Source organism: Salvelinus fontinalis, chromosome 29 (assembly GCF_029448725.1).
Source record: "Salvelinus fontinalis isolate EN_2023a chromosome 29, ASM2944872v1, whole genome shotgun sequence".
NCBI lineage: Eukaryota > Metazoa > Chordata > Actinopteri > Salmoniformes > Salmonidae > Salvelinus > Salvelinus fontinalis.
Genome location: NC_074693.1, coordinates 26,055,178 through 26,078,983, shown reverse-complemented (window position 1 = coordinate 26,078,983; position 23,806 = coordinate 26,055,178). Strand labels below are relative to the sequence as shown.

General features: G+C 41.5%; 1 protein-coding gene across 1 annotated transcript; it reads right to left on the bottom strand.

The window, feature by feature from the left end:
* Positions 1-856: 856 nt before the first annotated feature.
* Positions 857-10,569, bottom strand: LOC129827708 (solute carrier family 25 member 43-like). The gene is made up of 5 exons (XM_055888798.1): positions 9,927-10,569; positions 4,853-5,094; positions 4,300-4,472; positions 2,617-2,751; positions 857-2,186 (listed from the first exon to the last, which is right to left on the bottom strand). Exons 1-5 carry the CDS (start codon positions 10,196-10,198, stop codon positions 1,983-1,985), a joined length of 1,026 nt encoding a protein of 341 aa, XP_055744773.1. The 5' UTR covers positions 10,199-10,569; the 3' UTR covers positions 857-1,982.
* Positions 10,570-23,806: the final 13,237 nt, after the last annotated feature.

The window sequence follows — 23,806 nt, the reverse complement described above, 5'->3', positions numbered from 1 at the left end:
TGGCCTATAATAATACACATAAAAGTTATATCCAAAGTTTAAAATAGTACTTTTTGCTTTCATGTCATTCAACAGGTTGTAGGTGCAGTACGCCTACATGGTTGATGGAGAGTGAATAACACTCATCAAACCTTGCTTATGCCTTACCAACTTTAGGTTGAGTTCTGGACCCAAGGTCATGTGAAAAGCATGGCAGCTTGGAGCAGCTGAAACTCCTGTCTACTATGTGTTAATCATCAGCTGTGAGAGCCAGAGGACACTTAGATACAGGGGGAAAAGGTCATCCCATTCACTACCAGGTTAAAATGTCCTTGACTCTGCAGTTTCTCAAAATTCCTTTTATATAAAATGCCATGGTCAAGCAGATCTGATATGTTATATTATGACATTGACACAACTTATCTTACAGTCCTACAAAGTGACAATGATAGTCAGTCCTGTGATCAAACTTCCTTGGGACAAAAAAAAATGCATTTGCTCCTCAAATATCCATTACATCTTTTGGGAAAATTAAATGCTGCTGTCTACAGGCCTACTGTAATAAGGTGGTGGGGTCAGCTCACACTGGGGGAACAGTAGCTGATCAGGTTACAGTCACCTGACTAGGGTATTCTCTGTAGGGTGCACCTCTTAGAGCCTTTGAGATACAAATCATGAAGGACAGAACCACATTTGTACACCCATTCTGTATTCTGTATTCAACATTTCCATCAGATACATTCTTCTGAATGTAGTGTTCTGCCAAATATGATACTGAGGGCGAGATTGCTCCATTCATTTCCTTCGTATAAGTACAAATGGAATTTGTGTTGTCATCCATACATTGTCAACCCATGTTCAGGAGAGCCACACCACCTTGCTTAGCAAAGGAATTTATTTGTGCATTACAATGACTGTTCAAGTGAAATTTACTTCAATGATTCTGAATCATCTCAATCTAAAACAATTCATTATACATTTGCATAGTTTCATCCATCAAATGTATTACATACCGTATACACGTAATCTTAAAAGGGGAATGGAAACACTTTAGGAGTTAGTTACAGTGAACTGGCATTCTAAAGCCTAGTGTTTTCTTTCCCCTTTAATTCTCAGTGACAATCTTATTGCTAGGTTCACAACACACACTGATACAGTATGTGCTATGAAAGTTAGCAACTGATTAATGTCTTCAACTCAGATACTTGTGTGAATAATTACATATCTACCAATCATAATTAAAACAGTCATCAAAATAAGCCCTATAATCAATAAAGGAAACCTTAAGGCACATAAATATGACATACCCAAGTCTGTTAAAATAGTCATTACTACATTACAAATATAATGAAAAAAAGCATTCATTTGCATTGTAAGATAATTCCATTTTATTAACAGGTTTGTGCTTTGTGTTCCCCTTCATGGCCATTACGTAAGGCCAAGACCATTGTTAGAACCAGGTCATTGCCGTAACATTTAAAAATGGTAATTTAGCAGACGCTGTTATCAAGAGCGACTTACAGGAGCAATTAGGGTTAAGTGCCTTGCTCAATGGCACATCAGCACCTCAGGGATTCAAAACAGCAACCTTTCGCTTACTGTCCCAAAGCTCTTAGCCTCTAGGCTACCTGCAGCCCATAAGTATGAATAAACTGCAGTAAACACAGAACTGTCAAAAAACTATATTTAAAAAAAACTAACTCGGAATCAGGAATTGACGAACAAACAGTTTAAGTTTTTCCCATGTATTAAGTATAGAAGTGCAATTCCTATGATTGCATTGCAACTTTCAAATATCAATGGATCTACCTCTGATTCTGAAATGGTTGCTAATACACAAACACACAGCTGTAAAAGACCTGACATCAACCAAATTGTCATCTTCAAAGCATTGAAGCATTCCAACAAATGTTCCTGACTCCTTTCCATCATCATTCAGACACTTTCCTATACTAATGATCATCATCCCCTTCAGAAATCCAGACGTTTTTGTTCCACCAGTTTTACCAGCGACTTCCTTGCTGTGACTGAAAACTCTTATTCTTCAGGTACCGTTTCACCTCTTCTACCTCAGTGGGGCCCATGCTCTGGTCCACCCCTGGTGCCAACTTATAGCTCAATGGAGACACAATGTACCCGTTGCGGTACAGACAGACCTGCTTGCACATCTCAAAGCAGCTGAAGAGAAGGCCAAAGTAAGGGACAATCTAAGGAGGAAAAACAGAGAAGATGTTAGTGGGCTCAATAGCTTTTGAAGTGCCTCTGTATAAAATGTGAAGAGGTAGGTTAGAAACTGCCCTGGTAGTAGGGCCTGGTTATAATTATCTTGTCCACAATTGAATTGTTAGACTGTTCATGAGAGGAGATTTTACACCAGTAAACAAAACAACTTCACTGCCATCGTGAAAAGCCATTTGGAGATGAAAAATGAGCGGACCCACGGCAGCCAACTTGTAATATCCCTTTTGTGAATTACCCACAAAGCATCTCTCCCTCGGTTTAATATAGGTGTGTTGGCTGTATATTACCATCTCTACAGCAGACAGGACAGAGGAGGACTAGTAGAGGGGTGGGGGTTAGAGCACAATAAATCAGTACGATAATAGGCTAATGGAAAAATGACTTAGGTTGTCATACCTTGACCATGTTGGCTGTGATGCCACTCCACAGTGTCAGGATGCCCTTGTTTCTGATCACCTGCCTGAAGCAGTCCAGCATTCCAGTGAAGTGGACATCGGCCCCACCGTAATGCGGGAGCCGAGGATTCTGGGCCTGGCGATAAACGAGGATAAAAATTCCTGATTAGAGGAGTTATGACACTTCATTATGTAATGTGAGCGTTTTACAGTTAGACCAGTTACTAGGAAAGTGACCCCGGAAAGCACCAATATAAATACATTAAGGATCAATAAATGACAGATATTTAGGACTAACTCATAAAAGGGTCAGTGCTATCCAAATTCTTTGGAACATCCCTACCCCTTTACCATTTTAAATGTCAACTTCAATTGAAGTTGACATTGAAAATGGTACGGGTAAGGTTTATGGTAGAGATGTCCCAAGGATCCTGGATAGCACTGACCTTCATAAAAGTGTGTGTGTGATCCAAGTAGTAAGAGACTATGGAATGAATGGAATTATTCCATCAATGGAAATTCCTCAAATGTTTGATAATTGCGCAAACTGATCAGGGATCTGTGCTAAGGGACATTTGTAACTTGGATGTCGCATGACTCAATATTTTGATAAGCAAATGAACTGAGCAAATGTGGGTGTGGTCTCAGGCAGTTCTCTCACCGGATGTCCGTATCGGCACATCCCAAAACAAAATGTCCTCTCGCTTTATCAAGCATTAAACCACTTAACTGGCTCGGCACTGGATGCATTCTCATTTTAGAGGGCACTTCAATCCAAGAGAAGAACCTTCCCCAAAGACACAGTCCCAGGGCCTTTACAGATTTCAAAGTTGGAGTTTGTTAAGGAAATGCTATACTGGCTGCTGAGTGAAACAATAACTGCATCCATGCCTCAAGCAAGCTCCTTTAAAAACATTCTCGCTTATGGGTTGTGTCATCTGTTTCTACTTAACACTTATTGTTTTATCCTAATCATCAGATAGACTTCTATGCAACATGTGACTAGAAATGATTTGTGGCTGCAGCCTTAGATTCATTTGAATGCATGTAGTTGTGTTGGTTCTGTATAACTGAAACTAGGCAGAGGGGATTAAAGAGAGGTTCAGTTTGTTTTATTGGCTTCTCAATTAGGAGTGTGCTTGTCCACTGTGTGATAGCTGCCAGCTATATTTAGAGAACTTATCTATATTACAGGCAGACCCTGAACAGTGTTCACATTCTCAGCTGCCGTAGCACATTGAGGTCCCTAAAACGTTGATGAAAACAGATGTAGTATTCTGTCCTTCATAAAAGTCCTACTGAACCCTCTTATACATAGAGAGAAGGCCACGTGAGGAGAGACATTAACTTATACTTGGCCTCAAACTATGGTAACTTACATTTGAATAACTATTGTAAGTTATTGTTTGTTAATAAAGTGTACAAAGAAACTGTATTCCTAATCTTATTTTAGAAACTTTGAAAGTGTAATTATATTTGTGGGATCATTTCTAAGCTTCTATGTTGCATTTTGTTTATAAAGTAGAAAAAAACAGATGCACTCAAGGGCTATTGTATAAAGGACAAGTGTTTTACTACCAGTGTGTACCGGTCATAGGTACCAGTACAAAAGTGTACAAATCCACCACCTTATGGACAGATGTGGTATTACCAATCTGGTTACATCTCATAAAATGGCCCTTACCTGCATTTTCCTTTTCACAGTTTCAAAGGGGTAGGAGAAGGTTTGAGCTATTCCTGCCGCTAAGCAGCCATTTATGAAGTTCTGTAGTGGAGTGAAACGGAATTGGGGCTCCCGCCACAGCTTATCCAAGTTGACGTAGACTGCATAGCAACCAATGGAGAAGGGAAACGCACCTGTGGAAGAATAGATTCACAGTTACTAGCCATGCCAACACTGCCCCATAGAACAACCTAAATAAACTCTTGAAATAAATATTCTTTGTTTGGTTGTTCCAAATTTAAAAACTCAAGAGGTTGTAAGAGGGGCAAAGGGTGTTTCACAAGTAAGCAGACTACGGACACTTTATATAGTTATAAAAGCGTTTCCCAAACTAAAAAGCTTGATGAGTTGATTATTTGAATCAGTTCTGTAGTACTAGGACAAAAAACAAAAACGTACACTCCTTAAGGTCCCCAGGACCGATTTTGGGAAACATTGAGTTACACTGAATCATTGTGTGGCTTTTCTTAGGAACATCTTTCTCCACATTTCTGTAGTATACAGACGTGTGTACCTAGGACTGTGAGAGAGAAGCCACTGTAGAGTGTTCGAAGGCCTTCGGTCTGGTATATCTTGGAGAGCGTGTGGACCACCCCCCTGTATGTGGGCTCTCTGCAGTTCTGAGCTATGAGGCGAGTCTCTGCCACCTCCAAAGGGTACGTAGCCAGTGCAGCACTTACACCAGCTAGCCCACCAGCCAAAATGGCCCTCCACTGAGAGATGTAGCCCAATTCATCCATGTGGAGGTGGACGATACTGGAAAGACAAAAAAACAGAGGTCAACGTTTGTTCTAAATAATTTTTATCTTGAAAATGTATTTACTTTCATCAATGCATGTGAGGCAGGTATAGCCAGTGAGTATATGTATGATTATGGCTTCATGTTTTTCAATACGATACTTCCAGAAATTATAGAAATAAGTAACTGTGTTACATAACTAACAGAGCATCTATTTCAAGAACAGCTTTAATAGAGAGTAAACATACTATGCAAATATCACGTTCTCCATTGAGAATCCACCATAACACAGAATATTAAAGACATTCTCCAGCGATTTGTGAACATTTGCGATTGAAAAGAGATATTCCAAGTATAAATACAGTAATATACACACTTAAAAAGGTAAACACTAGTTCTGAGCTCCCCCTTGTGTCAAGTCATATGTACCTTTTGTTAACACCTGATTTACTGAACCGCTACAGGATCGGGACGGTTGAGCTAACGTAAGCTAAAGCGATTAGCATGAGGTTGTAAGTAACAAGAACATTTCCCAGGACATAGACATATCTGATATGGGCAGAAAGCTTACATTTTTGATAATCTAACTGCACTGTCCAATTCACAGTAGCTATTACAGTGAACGAATACCATGCTATTGTTTGAGGAGAGTACACAGTTAGGAACTTGAAGTTATTAATAAACCAAATTAGGCACATTTGGGCAGTCTTGATACAAAATTTTGAACAGACATGCAATGGTTCATTGGATCAGTTTAAAACCTTGCACACATTGCTGCCATTTAGTGTCCAAAATCTAAATTGCGGCCTGGGCTGGAATAATACATTATGGCTTCCCTTGCATCTCTTGGTTTTACTTTGTATTATCTTTTACCAGTTCTAATGTGTTATATTCTCCTACATTAATTTCACATTTCCACAAACTTCAAAGTGTTTCCTTTCAAATGGAATCAAGAATATGCATAGCCTTAGGTCCTGAGCTACATGCAGTTAGATTTGGGTATGTCAAGTGAAATGGTCAAGTGGGATTACACAACTAAAACCAGGGTGTTTTTCTCTGAAGTGACACCATAGTTGGCTGAGTTTTCAGAACCATCTGATTGGTCAAGAATAGAAGGAATCTAAAAACACCTGAAGTGAGTTGGATTTAATAATTATAATGCTCCACGGTGGATCAACAATAATACCGGTTCCGCAGATGTGTTCATTTCAAACTACGTCTAGCTAAATAATCATTTAATCTATCGGTCTTTGCAAATACAGTACCAGCCTAAAGTTGGCACACCTACTCATTCAAGGGTTTTTATTTTTACTATTTTCTACATTGTAGAATAATGAAGACATCAAAACTATGAAATAACACATATGGAATCATGTACTAACCCAAAAAAGTGTTAAACATATCAAAATAGATTTATTATTCTTCAAAATAGCCACCCTTTGCCTTGACAGCTTTGCACACTCTTGGCACTCAACCAGCTTCACCTGGAATGCTTTTCCAACAGTTTTGAAGGAGTTCCCACATATGCTGAGTACTTGTTGGCTGCTTTTCCTTCACTCTATGGTCCAACTCAACCCAAACCATCTCAATTGGGTTGAGGTCGAGGGACTGTGGAGTTCAGGTCATCTGACGCATCATTCCATCACTCTCCATCTTGGTCAAATAGCCCTTACACAGCCTGGAGGTGTGTTTTGGGTCATTGTCCTGTTGGAAAACAAATGATAGTCCCACTAAGCGCAAACCAGATGGGATGGCGTATCGCTGCAGAATGCTGTGGTAGCCATGCTGGTTAAGTGTGCCTTGAATTCTAAATAAATCACTGACGGTGTGGCGGTGCTTTGCTGGTAACACTATCACACCTCCTCCATGCTTCACAGTGGGAACCACACATGCAGAGATCATCCGTTCACCTACTCTGCATCTCAAAAACATGGCAATTGGAATAAAATCTCAAATTTGTACTCATCAGGCCAAAGGACAGATTTCCACCAGTCTAATGTCCAATGCTCATGTTTCTTGGCCCAAGCAAGTCTCTTCTTATGTGTCCCTTAGTAGTGGTGAATCAGACCATGAAGTCCTGATTTACACAGTCTCCTCTGAACAGTTGATGTTGAGATGTCTGTGACTACCTCATGAAGCTAGTTGAGAGAATGCCAAGAGTGTGCAAAGCTGTCATTAAAGGCAGAGTGTGGCTACTTTGAAGAACCTCAAATATATTTTGATTTGTTTAACACTTTAGTTACTACATGATTCCATGTGTTATTTCATAGTTTAGTGGTCTTCTGTGTTATTCTACAATGTAGAATATAGTAAAAAATAAATAAAAACCCAGAAAAATGAGTAGGTGTGTCCAAACTTTTGACTGGTACTGTATGTAAACCCAGTAAAAAGACGTGCTCGTTCTTTCTTTGTCCCAAACAAGCCCTTATCAGCCTGGTTGATTAATGTTAGCTAGCTAGCATGGTAATTACACTGATTTCAGTTACAGTTCATATAAGAATTTCACATAGTCACAGATACTTTAATTATTATTATTTTTATTTTTTATTATTTTATTTTTTATTAAAGGTAGGGGCGTGGATCAGAAAACCAGTCAGTATCTGGTGTGACCACCATTTGTCTCATGCAATTCGACACATCTCCTTTGAATAGAGCTGTCAGGCAGATGGATTATCTTGGCAAGAGAGAAATGCTCACTAACAGGGTTGTAAACTAATTTGTGCACAACATGAGAAAAATAAGCTTTTTGTGAGTATAGAAAATGTTGCTCATGAAACCAACACTTTACATGTTGCATTTATATTTTTGTTCAGTATACTGCAGGGCAGCAAACTTTTGAAGAAAGCTTGGAGTGAGATTTGATAAGCGAATTTCATTGCCCCCTGGCACAATCCCTAGACTGGGGAGTTTTTTTTCTTCTTCTGTTTTGAAGCTAATTTCCTGCAATTCTATGTATTTTGACATGGCTTAGGCCTATAACCAGGGTGGAAAAGTAGGTGTATCATGATGCTTTGAACATTAAATGAACACTCAAAGTAGACCGCTTTGTTACATCAAGATTTGAGGAATGAAATGTAAAGTATGCTAATATTTTTTGTGGTTTGACACTTTATACATACAGTAATGAAATGAGATTGGGAAATGCTAGAAACCGTGGGAAGGTTGGAAGCAGGGATTGATCCCTGTTCTCAGGTGGAAAGCTGTATGAGACAAGTGCCAGGGGAGTGTTACCACTACATCAAGTCTCTGCACAGGAAATATTAATGGTTGATGGCAACCAAATTATAGATTGCAGTCGTCTTGTCCATAGACTGCTTTCGAGGTAAGGACACAAACATTTTGTAATTTGGATTAACTCCCTTTTTAAACAGTTCTGGAAGAAAATCCTGCTGGCTCCCCAGGAGGGTTGGCCTTCCCTGATCTATGTTTCCCAAGTGCTGGGTGTTTGAAAATGTTCTTGTTATAACAATTTCTCAAGATCACCCAACCTTCAAGAAGAATCTAATGAATATCAATATTCAGGTGGTGTATGCCTACTATAGTAGTTGGAGATATTTGCCATCATTTTACTCTACATAGACAAAATATGATGCGTTTGAGTTGTGAGTCCCCCTACCATCTCTGCTTTGCACAATACTAAAATGTCAAATTATATTTCATTCCTGTAGCATTTAATATCCAATGCCTTTTGTATGATTTAGTCAACTGTCCATTAATGCATTTTTGAAGCGATATCCTCATAATTTTCAAAGAAACAAGTAGGGATATCAGATTTCAAATATATGTGGTTATGCTGGCAAAAATAGGGAAGAAGTGGAATAATAAATTTAGTGTGGGGAATAAGAGACATGTTCTTGCTGACAAGCACAGTAATTACCCCATATTTTATCCCTTTTATCCCTTTGTTAAGAATGAGAATTGTTCCACTGATCAGACTAAATAAAGTAAATGGCTAATAAAATATAGTTAAGAAAATATTACATAAATCTGCCACTACACTCTACCCAAGTTGTTTTATTTATTGTACCCCCTCTAGAATCAAATGTACACATTTAGGTTTACAATCTAACAAAATTCTTTTCACAGTTACAAATCAGGTCACCCTACCAAACTTCCCTGCTAAACACACTGTAGGTCTGTCTGCTTTTTCCTTGTCACAGCCTAAATGCCAATCACCAAACGAGGGGACTAATGCAAGAGTGGATTAAATCGACTTTAGAACATGCTGTCAAAAGGCTGCATTCTGCAATAGGGACGGGAGTAATAGCAACCTAATTTTGCTGACAACATTGTAGATAAAACAACGCTACCGAACATTACATTGAGGGGCGTTTCTTTAAAACGCAAACCCAATCCCCTTTATCCTTTACATAACTAGAGCAATCATATGCTTCAATGTGCCGCGGCAAGACAGGACATTGAGATTCCACTCGTGATTTTAAATTCCACTCGTGATTTTAAATTGCAGGCGCTCGGATTTCAAAACGATTTTGAGTACAGTTGAAAGTTTTAAGCGCTGACTACACACTGGACTAATAAAAGCTGTACTTTTCAATAAGAGGGTCAAATGCGTGTGTCTCGGCTCTGATACAGCTAGTCCTAACGCAGGGGTGGGCAACTCTAGTCCTCGGGGACTAATTTGTGTCACACATTTTCTCCACCCCGCGCAAACACAGCTGAATAATCAAATTCTAAAACTGAAGATACTGATCGTTTGAGTCAGGTGTGTTGGCTGGGGAAAAACTGACACAGGCCCCTGAGGACTGGAATTGCCAACACCTGCTCTAACGTTATAGATAGTTGTCTAAAATAAACGTATAACACAAACACAAATTGCTTATTCACTCACTGTTTGTATGTTGCCAAATGGACGGCGCTGTAAGGAAACAGGCGGAGACAGGAGACGAGGTTTCCCTTCCAAAATCCTCGTAGGCCTTCATTCTGGTAGACGACAAGAAAGCTGTGCAGAAAGCCTTTTTTACAGTGAAATGTGCCTACTTGACTCTTGATTTTCACCAACTCCAGAGGCGACGTGACAGTTTTACTGAAAACTCCCGCAAAACCAACGCACATAAAGCCCTGAGAAGTTGTCAGTCTGTCATCTGGTTTAACTGTTGCCATTACTCTAGCTCTGTATGTAACCGACTTCCCTAGCCGATTCTACTACCTCATCGGTAGATTTTCTGTAGGACCAGCAGCACCGCTTGTTTATCTAAGGCCAACTGAAAACAAAACCCAGTGGCACCGTCATCCGCAATTCTGATTCCTGTCACGTTGGTCTGAGGGGAGGGTGTACTGAGGGTTTTGTCTAGAAGGGATAAAGCTTTTGTCAAATTTGACTTTTCATATCAGGTTAATGCGAGTTTACGCAGCAGGTTAGGATAATTAAGTTACGATTAGTTAAAGGTGTAGGATTAGCTAAAATGCAAAAAACAAACATACTTTTTACATCACATTTGACAAAAGCTTTATTCTGTCTAGCAACCAGACATGGCCGATACTGAATGCACTGGGCAGGCGTGGGGACATCAAGGTTCTCTTCCAGGAAAAAGTGTGTCCTCTGGTGGCTATTTAATGTATTAACGTTTTTTATTTTTATTTATTTAACTAGGCATGTCAGTTTAAGAACAAATTTGTATTTACAATGATGGCCTAAATCCGCCAAACCCGAACCCGGACGACGCTGGTCCAATTGTCCGCCGCCCTATGGGACTCACAATCACGGCCAGTTGTGATACAGCCTGGAATCAAACCAGGGTCTGTAGTGACGCCTCTAGCACTGTGATGCAGTGCTTTGACCGCTGCGCCACTCGGGAGCCCAAAATGTACTGTACTTTACCGCAGAGTTTCTAAACCCAGAAGCGCAACATCGCGAGAAAACTGGGAACGCTTGCGAAACAGACCAACCCAGGGTTTGGTATTTGAGAATTGAAATGGTGTTAATTTTATCGAAATGTAAAGGCACAACCTAGATTGGAGCCAATGTATTATGTAGTTGAACGTATTATTACTCAAACCTCGTGAAAGTGAAAAACTGACAAGTTTTTATTTTCATCAAAAACAACTATACATCGAAGTAGAGCGTTTGAGATGACGGCGTGCACATGCGCAGTTTGGCGCGTGACGAACGTTAGACCCGATGACGTAATTCTACGATGAGTTTCGCTCGCCAACGTTGCCATGACATCGCCTACAAGCGTGATGAGGGATTTCTATTGTAGAAGCAGTTTTAGCTTATGTTCATACTGTACTGTCCTTGACTTACTATATTGTATAATGAAAAATGCACGAGCACCTAGTAGTAGGTCATAGGCCTATTTATAAATGATTCACTTATGTTACAGCCTCCTATGCATGAGTCATGACCCCGATTGCCTCAAAAAGATATGTCAAGCTAAGAGGTTCATAGATTTAACTATCTTCTTAATAAAAATTCAAGGATGATTTGTGTTTATTTAAATTAGCCACAAACTCCATTGTTCACCGGATACAAATAGTTAATGAAGTCGTTCAGCTTCCACTAATGATCTGTTATTACAAGCATTCCACACATTGTAAAGACCACTAGGGGGTAGTCTAAGCCCAGTAACTTTATGTTACTGGGGACATCAAGGTTCTCTTCCATTTTTTTGTTGTCGCATACACAAATTTAGCAGATGTTAATGGGAAAATGCTTGTGTTCCTAGCTCCAACAGTGCAGTAATATCTAACAATACACAACAATACTCACGAATCTTAAAAGTAAAATGATGGAATTAAGAAATATAGAAATGTTAGGACGAGCAATGTCGGAGTCCGGAGAATAACATTTTTTATTTAAATAATAATAATATATATATACATATATACAAATATACAGTACCAGTCAAAAGTTTGGACACACCTACTCATTCAGGAATTCTTATTTGGGTTTAGGTAGGAATGCTTTGAATTAAGGGTGAAAAGTGATTAAAATGTGAATGACATACGTTGTCATATTTATTTTGAAACATCTATAAATTAGCCATACATGTATCCCCCTCTCATCAATTCCTTCTCTCCTATCTTGTAGTTCCTTTCCTGTTAAGGCCCATGTTTGTTTTCTGCCTGTGTCTGCCTGCTTGGAGCACCTCCCTCCCCTGCTGGGCTGACAACCTCAGCTGCCTGTGAAGAGCCACCTCCTGTCTGTGGCCACTTGGCTCATTCACAAAGGCTACTGGAATAACAGAGCCCTCCAGAGGAAATGACAGCCTGTTCAAAAGAGGTTTCTCCCCCCTTCTCGATCCTCCTCGCTCTGGGGCTTCACTGGGGGTGGGTGAGTGGGTGAGGTTTTACCACTAAATGCTGAGCTATTGATCTTGATGAAAATGGGGGAAAAGAGGATTGGCCTCGATTATGAATGATCAATTAATTAACATGTTTCACTCATTCATATTTCTATGGAAACTTTGTAGACTTAAATATAATTTATCATATTAGGTCAGGAACCGATAATAAGTCACCAAAGGCATTTCTGAAGTTAACACAACACTTTTTATATCTACATGCAGTAACTGCCTTTGTTGGAGATAGACAGGAGTCAGGCTTAAAATAATTGAACACTCTAATAACATCTAAGCGTGCGAAGGCGCTCGGTTTCAGAAAACTCCTCTTAACTCTGTCACCGTTCTCTAATTGAAGAATGTCAGAGTGGGAATGAGAATTTTCCCTGGTCGCGAGAGCAATAAAAGACCCAGTGCTTCCTTTGAAAGTGCTAGGAAAGACCCCTTTGATCTCACTGTCATATGCATGTGGTTCCTAATACAAGATAATGAGCTGGACGTCTTGAAAGATAGGTGGTGTGAAGTGTGCACGTGTGTGTGCTGCATCTTATCAGTTAGTGCCTGAGCGATTTAACAAGACACCCAAGGTATGTGTTGCCACACGATCTACGCTGTCTGAACCTCAGTGTCAACTGTCCCCTTCAATCACAATGTCATCACCCACAGCCCTTTGTATGAGACAGGAATAGAGCACTGACTCTATCCTTTGCCCTCCTGCTTGCCCAGCTTTCTCCCTGAATAGGTATTTCCTCCCCTCTGAGGCGCGGGAGCCTCAGCCTTTCTTTCTCCACCGTCTCCACGTCCAAGGGCCTGACATATAGCAGCAGGAGGAGGCTGGGTGGGGCATTGTCATGCCATGCATGTCACGCGCAAATGTACTCTTGATCTTCCACGTTGAAGTGGGAGTGCTGGAGGAACTGTAACTGTGGTTTGGAATGTTGCTGGGTAATTATACTAGGCTGTAGGGGGCACCTGTGACCAGCGCTCGTGCAAACAGACCTGGGTTCCCCCTTCTCCTCACAGACTGGTGCCAGGCCCAGAGACTACTGCAATACAGTTCCCGCCTCATTATAATGTACAGGCACATCACAGGCCTGTGTTGGGAAGGGAGGGTGGGAAAGGGAGGATGGGGGGTGGGGACGGAGGGGTGTGGTGGGGTGGGGGATGAAATAGTGGGAGAGATGAGGGATAAGCATAACCCAGGCACTGTGTCAACACCTCCGGCCTACAGTAGAGAGGACACACTCTGACCCACTTCACAGGAAGGAGAGAGAGTTGTTATGCACAGAAGCCCGCTTTTAAATGAATGGTTTCAGTAATGGGTTAACTGTGAAAGCTTACCGCTGATTGTTAGCAATGACCCACACACCACTGCAATGTAGTTGTGATTAATGAAGTGTTCTTCACCTTTTTTACTGCATACTACAAATTCAGATATAGGATATTTTACATCAGCCAGTGGATATTAATACATATACAAAGTATACAGTTGAAGTCGGAAGTTTACATACACTAAGGTTGGAGTCATTAAAACTAGTTTTTCAACCACTCCACAAATTTCTTGTTAACAAACTATAGTTTTGGCAAGTCGGTTAAGACATCTACTTTGTGCATGACACAAGTCATTCTTTCAACAATTGTTTACAGACAGATTATTTCACTTATAATTCACTGTATCACAATTCCAGTGGGTCAGAGGTTCACACATACTAAATTGACTATGCCTTTAAACAGCTTGGAAAATTCAAGAAAATTATGTCATGGCTTTAGAAGCTTCTGATAGGCTAATTGACATAATTTGAGTTAATTGGAGGTGTACCTGTGGATGTATTTCAAGGCCTACCTTCAAACTCAGTGCCTCTTTGCTTGTCATCATGGGAAAATCGAAAGAAATCAGCCAAGACCTCAGAAAATAAATTGTAGACCGCCACAAGTCTGTTTCATCCTTGGGAGCAATTTTCAAACGCCTGAAGGGACCACATTCATCTGTACAAACAGTAGTACGCAAGTATAAACACCATGGGACCACGCAGCTGTCACACCACTCAGGAAGGAGACGCGTTCTGTCTAATAGAGATGAATGTACTTTAGTGCGAAAAGTGCAAAGCAATCCCAGAACAACAGCAAAGGACCTTGTGAAGATCCTGGAGGAAACGGGTACAAAAGTATCTATATCCATAGTTAAACGAGTCCTATATCGACATAACATGAAAGGCCGCTCGGCAAGGAAGAAGCCACTGCTGCAAAACCGCCATAAAAAAGCCAGACTACGGTTTGCAACTGCACTTGGAGACAAAGATCGTACTTTTTGGAGAAATGTCCTCTGGTCTGATGAAACCAAAAATATAACTGTTTGGGCAAAATTCACCCAACTTATTGTGGGAGGCTACCTGAAACGTTTGACCCAAGTTAAACAATTTAAAGGCAATGCTACCAAATACTAATTGAGTATATGTAAACTTTTGACCCACTGGGAATGTGATGAAAGAAATTAAAGCTGAAAGATATAATTCTTCTACTATTAAAGTGGTGATCCTAACTGACCTAAGACAGGGATTCTTTTGCTAGGATAAAATGTCAGGAATTGTGAAAAACTGAGTTTAAATGTATTTGGCTAAGGTGTATGTAAACTTCCGACTTCAACTGTAATAGCTTTTCAAAATCAAATAAAACCTTGGCTGACTTTCCTGAACGTTTTGTTTTATTTTGTTTTGGGAACATTCAATGAGAAATTACATGTCAAACAGTGTGTCCCTTTCCTGGTTGAAAAATGAGTCCATTTGCCTATTAATCAAAACAATTCATATATTATTTTTTGAAGAATACTAGATATTATGTATTACTGTGTGTCTTACTACACGCTGATACTTGGTTGTGTCTTCAAAGATGCAAATGAAGGGGTAGCCCATTGTCTGTCTGTGAGGAGGAGGCTGGGTAGGGGGTGAGCTAACAGCTCTGGGCTTCTCCTGGCAGCTGGTGTCCTATCTTCACATGTACGACCAATAAATCAATATCAAATCTAAGGAACAGGAAGCCAGATGGCCTGCCCCCAGACCCCCTCGACCTAGCAGGTCAGAGCCCTCTCAGAACCACCATGGCTACTGTACAACCAGCCCATGGAAGCAAGCTCTTTGAAGGCATAGACATTCAACAAGGATCCCATGAATAACTAAAGGGGACAAATAAGCTGTTACGACTCTTGTCAAATCAGCGTTTGTGTTTCCATCCACATCAAAGGCTCAGGCCTGTTTGATGTTCAGCCCCACACCTTGATCCATCCCATGGACAGGTAGAGAGAGGAGGAGTAGTCCATTGAGAAGATGGGGGCCTTGTGGTGTCTCCACAGCTCTGGCCAAAGGGCAGTTGACCCAGACGAGGGGTCTGGCGGTGCCTCTCTTTCCCTAGGGTGCAATTGGCCCCCTTATTCTTACCTCAAGCTATGTAAGGCTACCCTGTTGAGTACATACAGTTGAAGTCAGAAGTTTACATACACTTAGGTTGGAGTCATTAAAACTTGTTTTTCAACCACTCCACAAATTTCTTGTTAATTAACAAACTATAGTTATTACTTTGTGCATGACACAAGTCATTTTTCCAACAATTGTTTACAGAGAGATTATTTCACTTACACTGTATCACAATTCCAGTGGGTCAGAAGTTTACATACACTAAGTTGACTGTGCCTTTAAACAGCTTGGAAAATTCAAGAAAATTATGTCATGGCTTTGGAAGCTTCTGACATCATTTGAGTTAATTGGAGGTGTACCTGTGGATGTATTTCAAGGCCTACCTTCAAACTCAGGGCCTCTTCGCTTGACATCATGGGAAAATCAAAAGAAATCAGCTAAGACCTCAGAAAAAATGGTAGACCTCCACAAGTCTGGTTCATTTCCAAACGCATGAAGGTACCATGTTCATCTGTACAAACAATAGTACGCAAGTATAAACACCATGGTACCATGCAGCCGTCATACCGCTCAGGAAGGAGACGCGTTCTGTCTCCAAGAGATGAACGTACTTTGGTGCGAAAAGTGCAAATCAATCCCAGAACAACAGCAAAGGACCTTGTGAAGATGCTGGAGGAAACAGGTACAAAAGTATCTATATCCACAGTAAAACGAGTCCTATATCGACATAACCTGAAAGGCCGCTCAGCAAGGAAGAAGCCACCTCTCCAAAACCGCCATAAAAAAAGCCAGACTACGGTTTGCAACTGCACATGGGGACAAAGATCGTACTTTTTGGAGAAATGTCCTCTGGTTTGATGAAACAAAAATAGAACTGTTTGGCCATAATGACCATCGTTATGATTGGAGGAAAAAGGGGGAGGCTTGCAAGCCGAATAACACCATCCGAACCGTGAAGCACGGGGGTGGAAGCATCATGTTGTGGGGGTACTTTGCTGCAGGAGGGACTGGTGCACTTCACAAAATAGATGGCATCATGAGGCAGAAAAATTATGCAGATATACTGAAGCAACATCTCAAGACATCAGTCATGAAGTTAAAGCTTGGTTGTAAATGGGTCTTCCAAATGGACAATGACTCCAAGCATACTTCCAAAGTTGTGGCAAATTGGCTTAAGGACAACAAAATCAAGGTATTGGAGTAGCCATCACAAAGCCCTGACCTCAATCCCATAGAAAATTTGTGGGCAGAACTGAAAAAGCGTGTGCGAGCAAGGAGGCCTACAAACCTGACTCAGTTACACCAGCTCTGTCAGGAGGAATGGGCCAAAATTCACTCAATTTTTTGTGGGAAGCTTGTGGAAGGCTGCCTGAAACGTTTGACCCATGTTAAACAATTTAAAGGCAATGCTACCGAATACTAATTGAGTGTATGTGAACTTCTGTTCCACTGGGAATGTGATGAAAGAAATGAAAGCTGAAATAAATAATTCTCTCTACTATTATTCTGACATTTCACATTCTTAAAATAAAGTGGTGATCCTAACTGACCTAAAACAGGGAATTTTTACTAGGATTAAATGTCAGGGATTGTGAAAAACTGAGTTTAAATGTATTTGGCTGAGATGTATGTAAACTTCCGACTTCAACTGTACATGCCTCTGTAGATGCCATATTCAGACGAGTTATGTATCCACAGCTCTCATTTGACTGTGCAGCCAATCATTTTATACTAAATTAATAAGGTACTCTACTCTTTGCCTGTCTGATACTCAGTCACCATGACAACTCAATCAATCAGCAGATGTCACAAAGTGCTCATACAGAAACACAGCTTAAAACCCCAAAGAGCAAGCGTTGCAGATGTAAAAGCACAGTGGTTAGGAAAAACTCCCTAGAAAAGCAGGAACCTAGGAAAAAACCCAAAGAGAAGCCATGCTCTGAGGGGTGGCCAGTCTTCTTCTGGCTGTGCCTGGTGGAGATTATAAGAGTACATGGCCATTAAGGCCAGACCGTTCTTCCAGCTATTCAAACATTCATAGATGACCAACAGGGTCAAATAATAATCACAGTGCTTATAGAGGGTGTAACAGGTATTTGTATTTGTATTTATTATGGATCCCCATCAGCTGCTGCCAATACAGCAGCTACTCTTCCTGGGGTCCAGCAAAATTAAGGCAGTTTATACATTTTTAAAAACATTACAATACGTTCACAGATTTCACAACACACTGTGTGCCCTCAGGCCCTTACTGCACCACTACCACAGGTCAGCACCTCAGGAGTAAATGTCAGTTGGCTTTTCATAGCCGAGCATTCAGAGGTCGAGACAGCAGGTGCAGTAGAGAGAGAGAGGGAGAGAGAGGGTTAAAACAACTGGCTTCTTTGAACCTTTCATTCATTTAGCGGAGATAGTGGAGAGGGTATAGGCTGCGGGGGTGGGAGGAGGAGGGTCGTCGATGAGGTCACCTTCCTAAACGCATCCCGCCAGACTCATCTTGATTTCTGTGTAAGTCAGTCAGGTTAAACAGTAGTTTGATTGAATGGCTGTTCACAGGCCGGTGTGAAATTCCAGCTCTATTGCAATGTGTGAGCAGGGAGGAGGGGTCTGCCCTGGCCTTTGTGTGGACCAAAGTCTGAGTGTGCAGCCCCCATTGTTAGAGCTCGACCGCCCAGCCCCTCAGACTCTCCCCAACCTGCTTGAGCAGCGTGACCATTTCCTTCATCCAGGGCAGGGCTAGGTCGTGACTTTGGTCACAAGTCCTCCCTGTCTGACTGTGCTGTCCTGCACGCCAATAAATACATGCAACGTTAGCCAGATGGACTGTTGTGACCTTACTGGGAAAAGGTAACTATTTAAATCCTAGTAAGACTGAGGATAAGAGGTATGAACACAGGTACTGGTCAAGTAATATGGATAACTTGTATGCTTTTCTAAAAGCATTTAGGAGGTCAATCACTGACAGGATGACCTTAATGGTTGAATAAACCTGTGGGTCATGACTTAAATGGTTGAATACCCCTTGGGTCAATAGGTCCCAGCAGTGTGACAGTGGAGTCCGCACGGTCAAAGTGAGAGACATGTCACAAGCCCTAATAGTACTAATAGAGTGTAAAATGTACAACCAGACTTACCAGTAGAAGATAACCTCTTGAATAACATTAATAATAGGCCCAGCTATTAGGCTAAGGAAGGTAAGGGGTAGAAAACAGCACCCCTCACTGGCTAACTCTGCGCTTAGGCACGGGCTGCCTACCTTATCCAGGCAAGCCCTTGATATTGATAAGAGGAGGAAAGTCCAAAGTGCCACCAGGAGCAGCGTGGGCAGTTCAGGTCAACACAGTGCTGTGAGGGAGGCTGTCTTGAGAAGGGAGGAGGGAAGGATGAGAGTGATATTGCCTGAACAATCCCCCTGGGCCTTTGATCTCTGAGAGGCTGATAAGAGGTTACAGAGTGTCATACTGGGCGGACGAGCAGAGGGACATGGCAGGTACAAACAAGCACTCTGAGGGCTCTGAAGACAGCAAACAGTTACATACGTCAGACTGTTGGGTGGGTTACTGGTCAAATTCAGGAGATGGAGGTTTTACACAACTTTCTCTCTCATAATACACAATCTGTGTGACGGTAAACTCTTTGGGGGCTCTATGCACTAAAAGGATTATGGTTAAACAGTATGCACATGACTTTATACAGTCTAGTTGAACTTCTCTGCATGAACAATGACTACACTGTTTTTAAGATCTTCAAAAGCAATTCACTCAGCAAAGGTAGCTACTGGTGATCAATACAGGAACTGCTCATTTACTGAATTCAAGAAGCGGTATAAATGAAGTAGACAAAAAAAAAAGATATGGAAGATTTTTTAAAGAAAAAGGAAAAGAAGGAGCCGACTCCACACACCACGAGTCTGTTGAAACGACTCCACACACCCCGAGTCTGTTGAAACGACTCCACACACCACGAGTCTGTTGAAACGACTCCACACACCACGAGTCTTTTGAAACGACTCCACACACCACGAGTCTGTTGAATCGACTCCACACACCACGAGTCTGTTGAAACGACTCCACACACCACGAGTCTGTTGAAACGACTCCACACACCACGAGTCTGTTGAAACGACTCCACACACCACGAGTCTGTTGAAACGACTCCACACACCACGAGTCTGTTGAAACGACTCCACACACCACGAGTCTGTTGAAACGACTCCACACACCATGAGTCTGTTGAAGGGACACTTGAATGTCACAGTATGTACACGTGGGGTTGCCCTCTGTAGTCTCTATGTGGTCATTGATTTAAATCAAATTATATTTGTCACATGCACTGAATACAACAGGTGTAGATCTTACCGTAAAATGCTTACTTACGAGCCCTTAACCAACAATGTAGTGTCAGAAATAGAGTTAATAAAATATTTACTAAATAAACTAAAGTTAAAAACAATTTATATAACAATAACGAGGCTATATACAGGGCTCAATGTGCGGGGGAACGGGTTAATCAAGGTAATTTGTAAAGTGACTATGCATAGATTATAAACAGCGAGTAGCAGCAGTGTAAAAACAAATGGGGGGGGGGGGGGGGGGTGTTCAATGTAATAGGTGGCCATTTAGGTGGCCATTTGATTAGTTTAGTTGTTCAGCAGTCTTATGGCTTGGGGGTAGAAGGTGTTAAGGAGCCTTTTGGTCCTAGACTTGGTGCTCCGATACTGCTTGCCGTGTGGTAGCAGAGAGAACAGTCTATGATTTGGGTGACTGGAGTCTTTAACAATTCTTTTGGGAATTTCTCTGACACCGCCTAGTATATAGGTCCTAGATGTCAGGAAGCTTGGCCCCAGTGATGTACTGGGCCGTACGCACTACCCTCTGTAGCACCTTCCGGTCAGATGCTGAGCAGTTGCCATACCAGGCAGTAATGCAACCGGTCAGGATGCTCTCGATGGTGCAGCTGTAGAACTTTTTGAGGATCTGGGGACACATGCTAAATCTTTCTCCTGGGGGGGAAAGGTGTTGTTGTGCCCTCTTCACAACTATCTTGGTGTGTTTGGACCATGATAGTTTGTTGGTGATGTGGACACAAAGGAACTTGAAACTCTAGACCCGTTCCACTTCAGTCCCGTCGATGTTAATGGGGGCCTGTTCGGCCCTCCTTTTCCTATAGTCCACGATCAGCTCCTTTGTCTTGCATTGAGAGAGATGTTGTTGTCTGGGCACCACACTGCCAGGTCTCTGACCTCTCTATAGGCTGTTTCATCGTTGTTAGTGATCAGGCCTACCGTTGTTGTGTCGTCAGCAAACTTAATGATGGTGTTGGAGTCGTGCTTGGCCACTCGGTCGTGGGTGAACAGGGAGTATAGGAGGGTACTAAGCACGCACCCCTGAGGGGCCCTAGTGTTGAGGATCAGCGTGGCATTTAGGGCCTGCATGTGGAGGCCAGACAGAGCCTGGGGTTGGGAGTGCAAGCTGTGGTCTAAAACAAATGCCTTGCTGTCTAGCCCAGTGGTAGATGGGATGGAGGGGGTTCTGTTTGGTGAGGGAGGGAGGGCAGGACCGGGAGGAGGACTGCGGGTTAGTTCCCCCCCAGGCAATAGTTAAGCAATAGAGTGATATTCATTACACCTGCGCCTTGGTCTGTGTGTGTGTGTGTCTGTGTGCAGATGCAGGCCCAGGTCATATATTTAAACGGGTCACTTGTTTTAAGTAATTGGGATATCATCCTCTGTGTAACACAGCCATCACTCACCTTATATCCTCTTCTTTCCTTTGGCGCGTACATTTCTGATTTAAACCTTTTTTAACAGGAATATTGTACAACAGTACAGCATGTCATTTTACTGCCCTAATCTAAAGGAAAATTCATAGGCCACTTTACATATCTCACTTAACTCCATATGTAAGGCTAACACCATATAACAGTAATTGACAGAACCACATTGTGTACTATTTTTAAACATACAATATCCCATTACAGACATGGCGTATCAATTTGTAACATCCAAGCTCCAATTAAAAGGATCAAGACATTAGGGGACTTCATTGTCAGCTCTGCACTAAAGACATCAAAGGTGGAGTGAGAGTGCAGCTGCCCTCCCTGACGGTGTGAGTTTCTGCCCTCTCGCTGGCGCTGAGGCCAAGACAGTGTTTGTGTTGAGGATGTTTACCAATCCCAGGAAAGACAAACAGCTTCATTCTTGTTTGTGAGTCCCCTAGCTCAAACAGAGGGCCATAGGTCCTTTGTGTTTGTGTGTGAGAGAGACAGAGGATGTGTTGCATTGTGTATATCTTGTCTCTTTTTTACCTTCTCTTTACTTCCAGCATTTCACGTCAGCTGCCATGCCAGATTAATTGTAAATAAAATAAAATCAAACACAATTTTATTTGTCACATGCTTTGTAAACAGCAGATGTAGACTAACAGTGAGATGCTTACTTCCCCTTCCCAACAATGCAGAGAAAAAAGTGAAAAAGAATAACACAATGAGTAACGATGACTTGGCTATATACACAGGGTACCAGTATCGAGTCGATGTGCAGGGGTACGAGATAATTGAGGTAGATCTGTACATATACTGTAGTTAGGGGTAAAGTGACTTGGCAACAGGATAGATAATAAACAGTAGCAGCAGCGCATATGATGAGTCAAAAGAGTTAGTACAAAAAGGGTCAATGCAGATAGTCCGGCAAGCTATTTGGTTTACTATTTAGCAGTCTTACGGCTTGGGGGTAGAAGCTGTTCGGGGTCCTGCTGGTTCCAGACGTGCATTGGTACCGCTTGCCGTTTACTGTGTGTTCTGGTGTGGTTCATAGTAGAGCTTTATAATAGCAACAAAACAGATTAATTAATTTGGGCAAAATAAGATTGACATTTAGTCATCATAACAACTTGCAGTCATGCAGTAACTTGTTAATAACAACTTGCATCCTTGCAGAAACTTGTGCAAATGTATAACACCTTAATAAAAAAGACACAACATTTAAAAAATTAAAAAAATTAAAAAATCCTTTAGAGAGGTACCCTTACTTGGGTCAGTGTGAAACAGCAACGCTTGGTCATTAAATGTAGGCTCAGCAAAATGACATTGCCACGAGCAGCTCCACAGATATTGAAATGAGTGAGATGAAAGACTTCGCTCTCTCACAGTCACACAGTATCTGTGCATGAGTTCGCTTCATGCAGTTCACAAGCGTGGTAGCCAGGGCACCAAAACAGAGAAGTTGAGCCTTGTGCTTCAACGCTCTTAGTTGTTGAGGGAATTGACCCACTATGCTGTATACTTTCTGTATCTACATCACATCACTGAGTCTATCTTTAAACATCACTGAGTCTATCTTTAACTTGTGTTAGTCATGCTACAATTGACCACATGGTGTCACTCTTACTCACCAAAGCTCATTCTCTTCAAGCAACGTGACAGTGTTAACAAGAGGCTCCTCATGCCTCTGCTCGATTCCAGTGGTCTACAGTAATTCACAAATGATTACCTCCCGCTGCTGGATATTGCAATTGTACCCTTGGATGTCAATCTTTAGATCTCTTCCATTGGATCTGTTGGTGGGAAGAAACAAAAAATGGTCTACGTTACAGTTAATAACAGAGTTCTAGATGTTTTTCTGAAGAGTGGGCTGTGATATTATCACAAAACTGTTTAGAAATACATAGTATTGACCATGACAGTTAATTGAGGTTTGAGAGAATTAGGACACAACACATTTTTGGGATAAAAGTGTTGTTACACTAAACGATTTCATCCGGTGAGCACAACATGTCAACAAACGTCAGTCTTTGGATGTAGCTTTAACAGGCCTTAACAGAGAGGTTTTATGACGCAGAGACTTCCTTTCCATCCTGCAGGGGGTATGAAGCTAACACTGTTCATGTGTCAAAAGCCTTTTAACTGGCAGGGTCCCAAAGCAAGTATTATTACTTTATTGGGCACCATTCAGACGGCTCCTTTTCATTCAATGTGATTCTTCTTACCCATAAATCAGGGTTTGGGAGACACTGAAGGGAAAA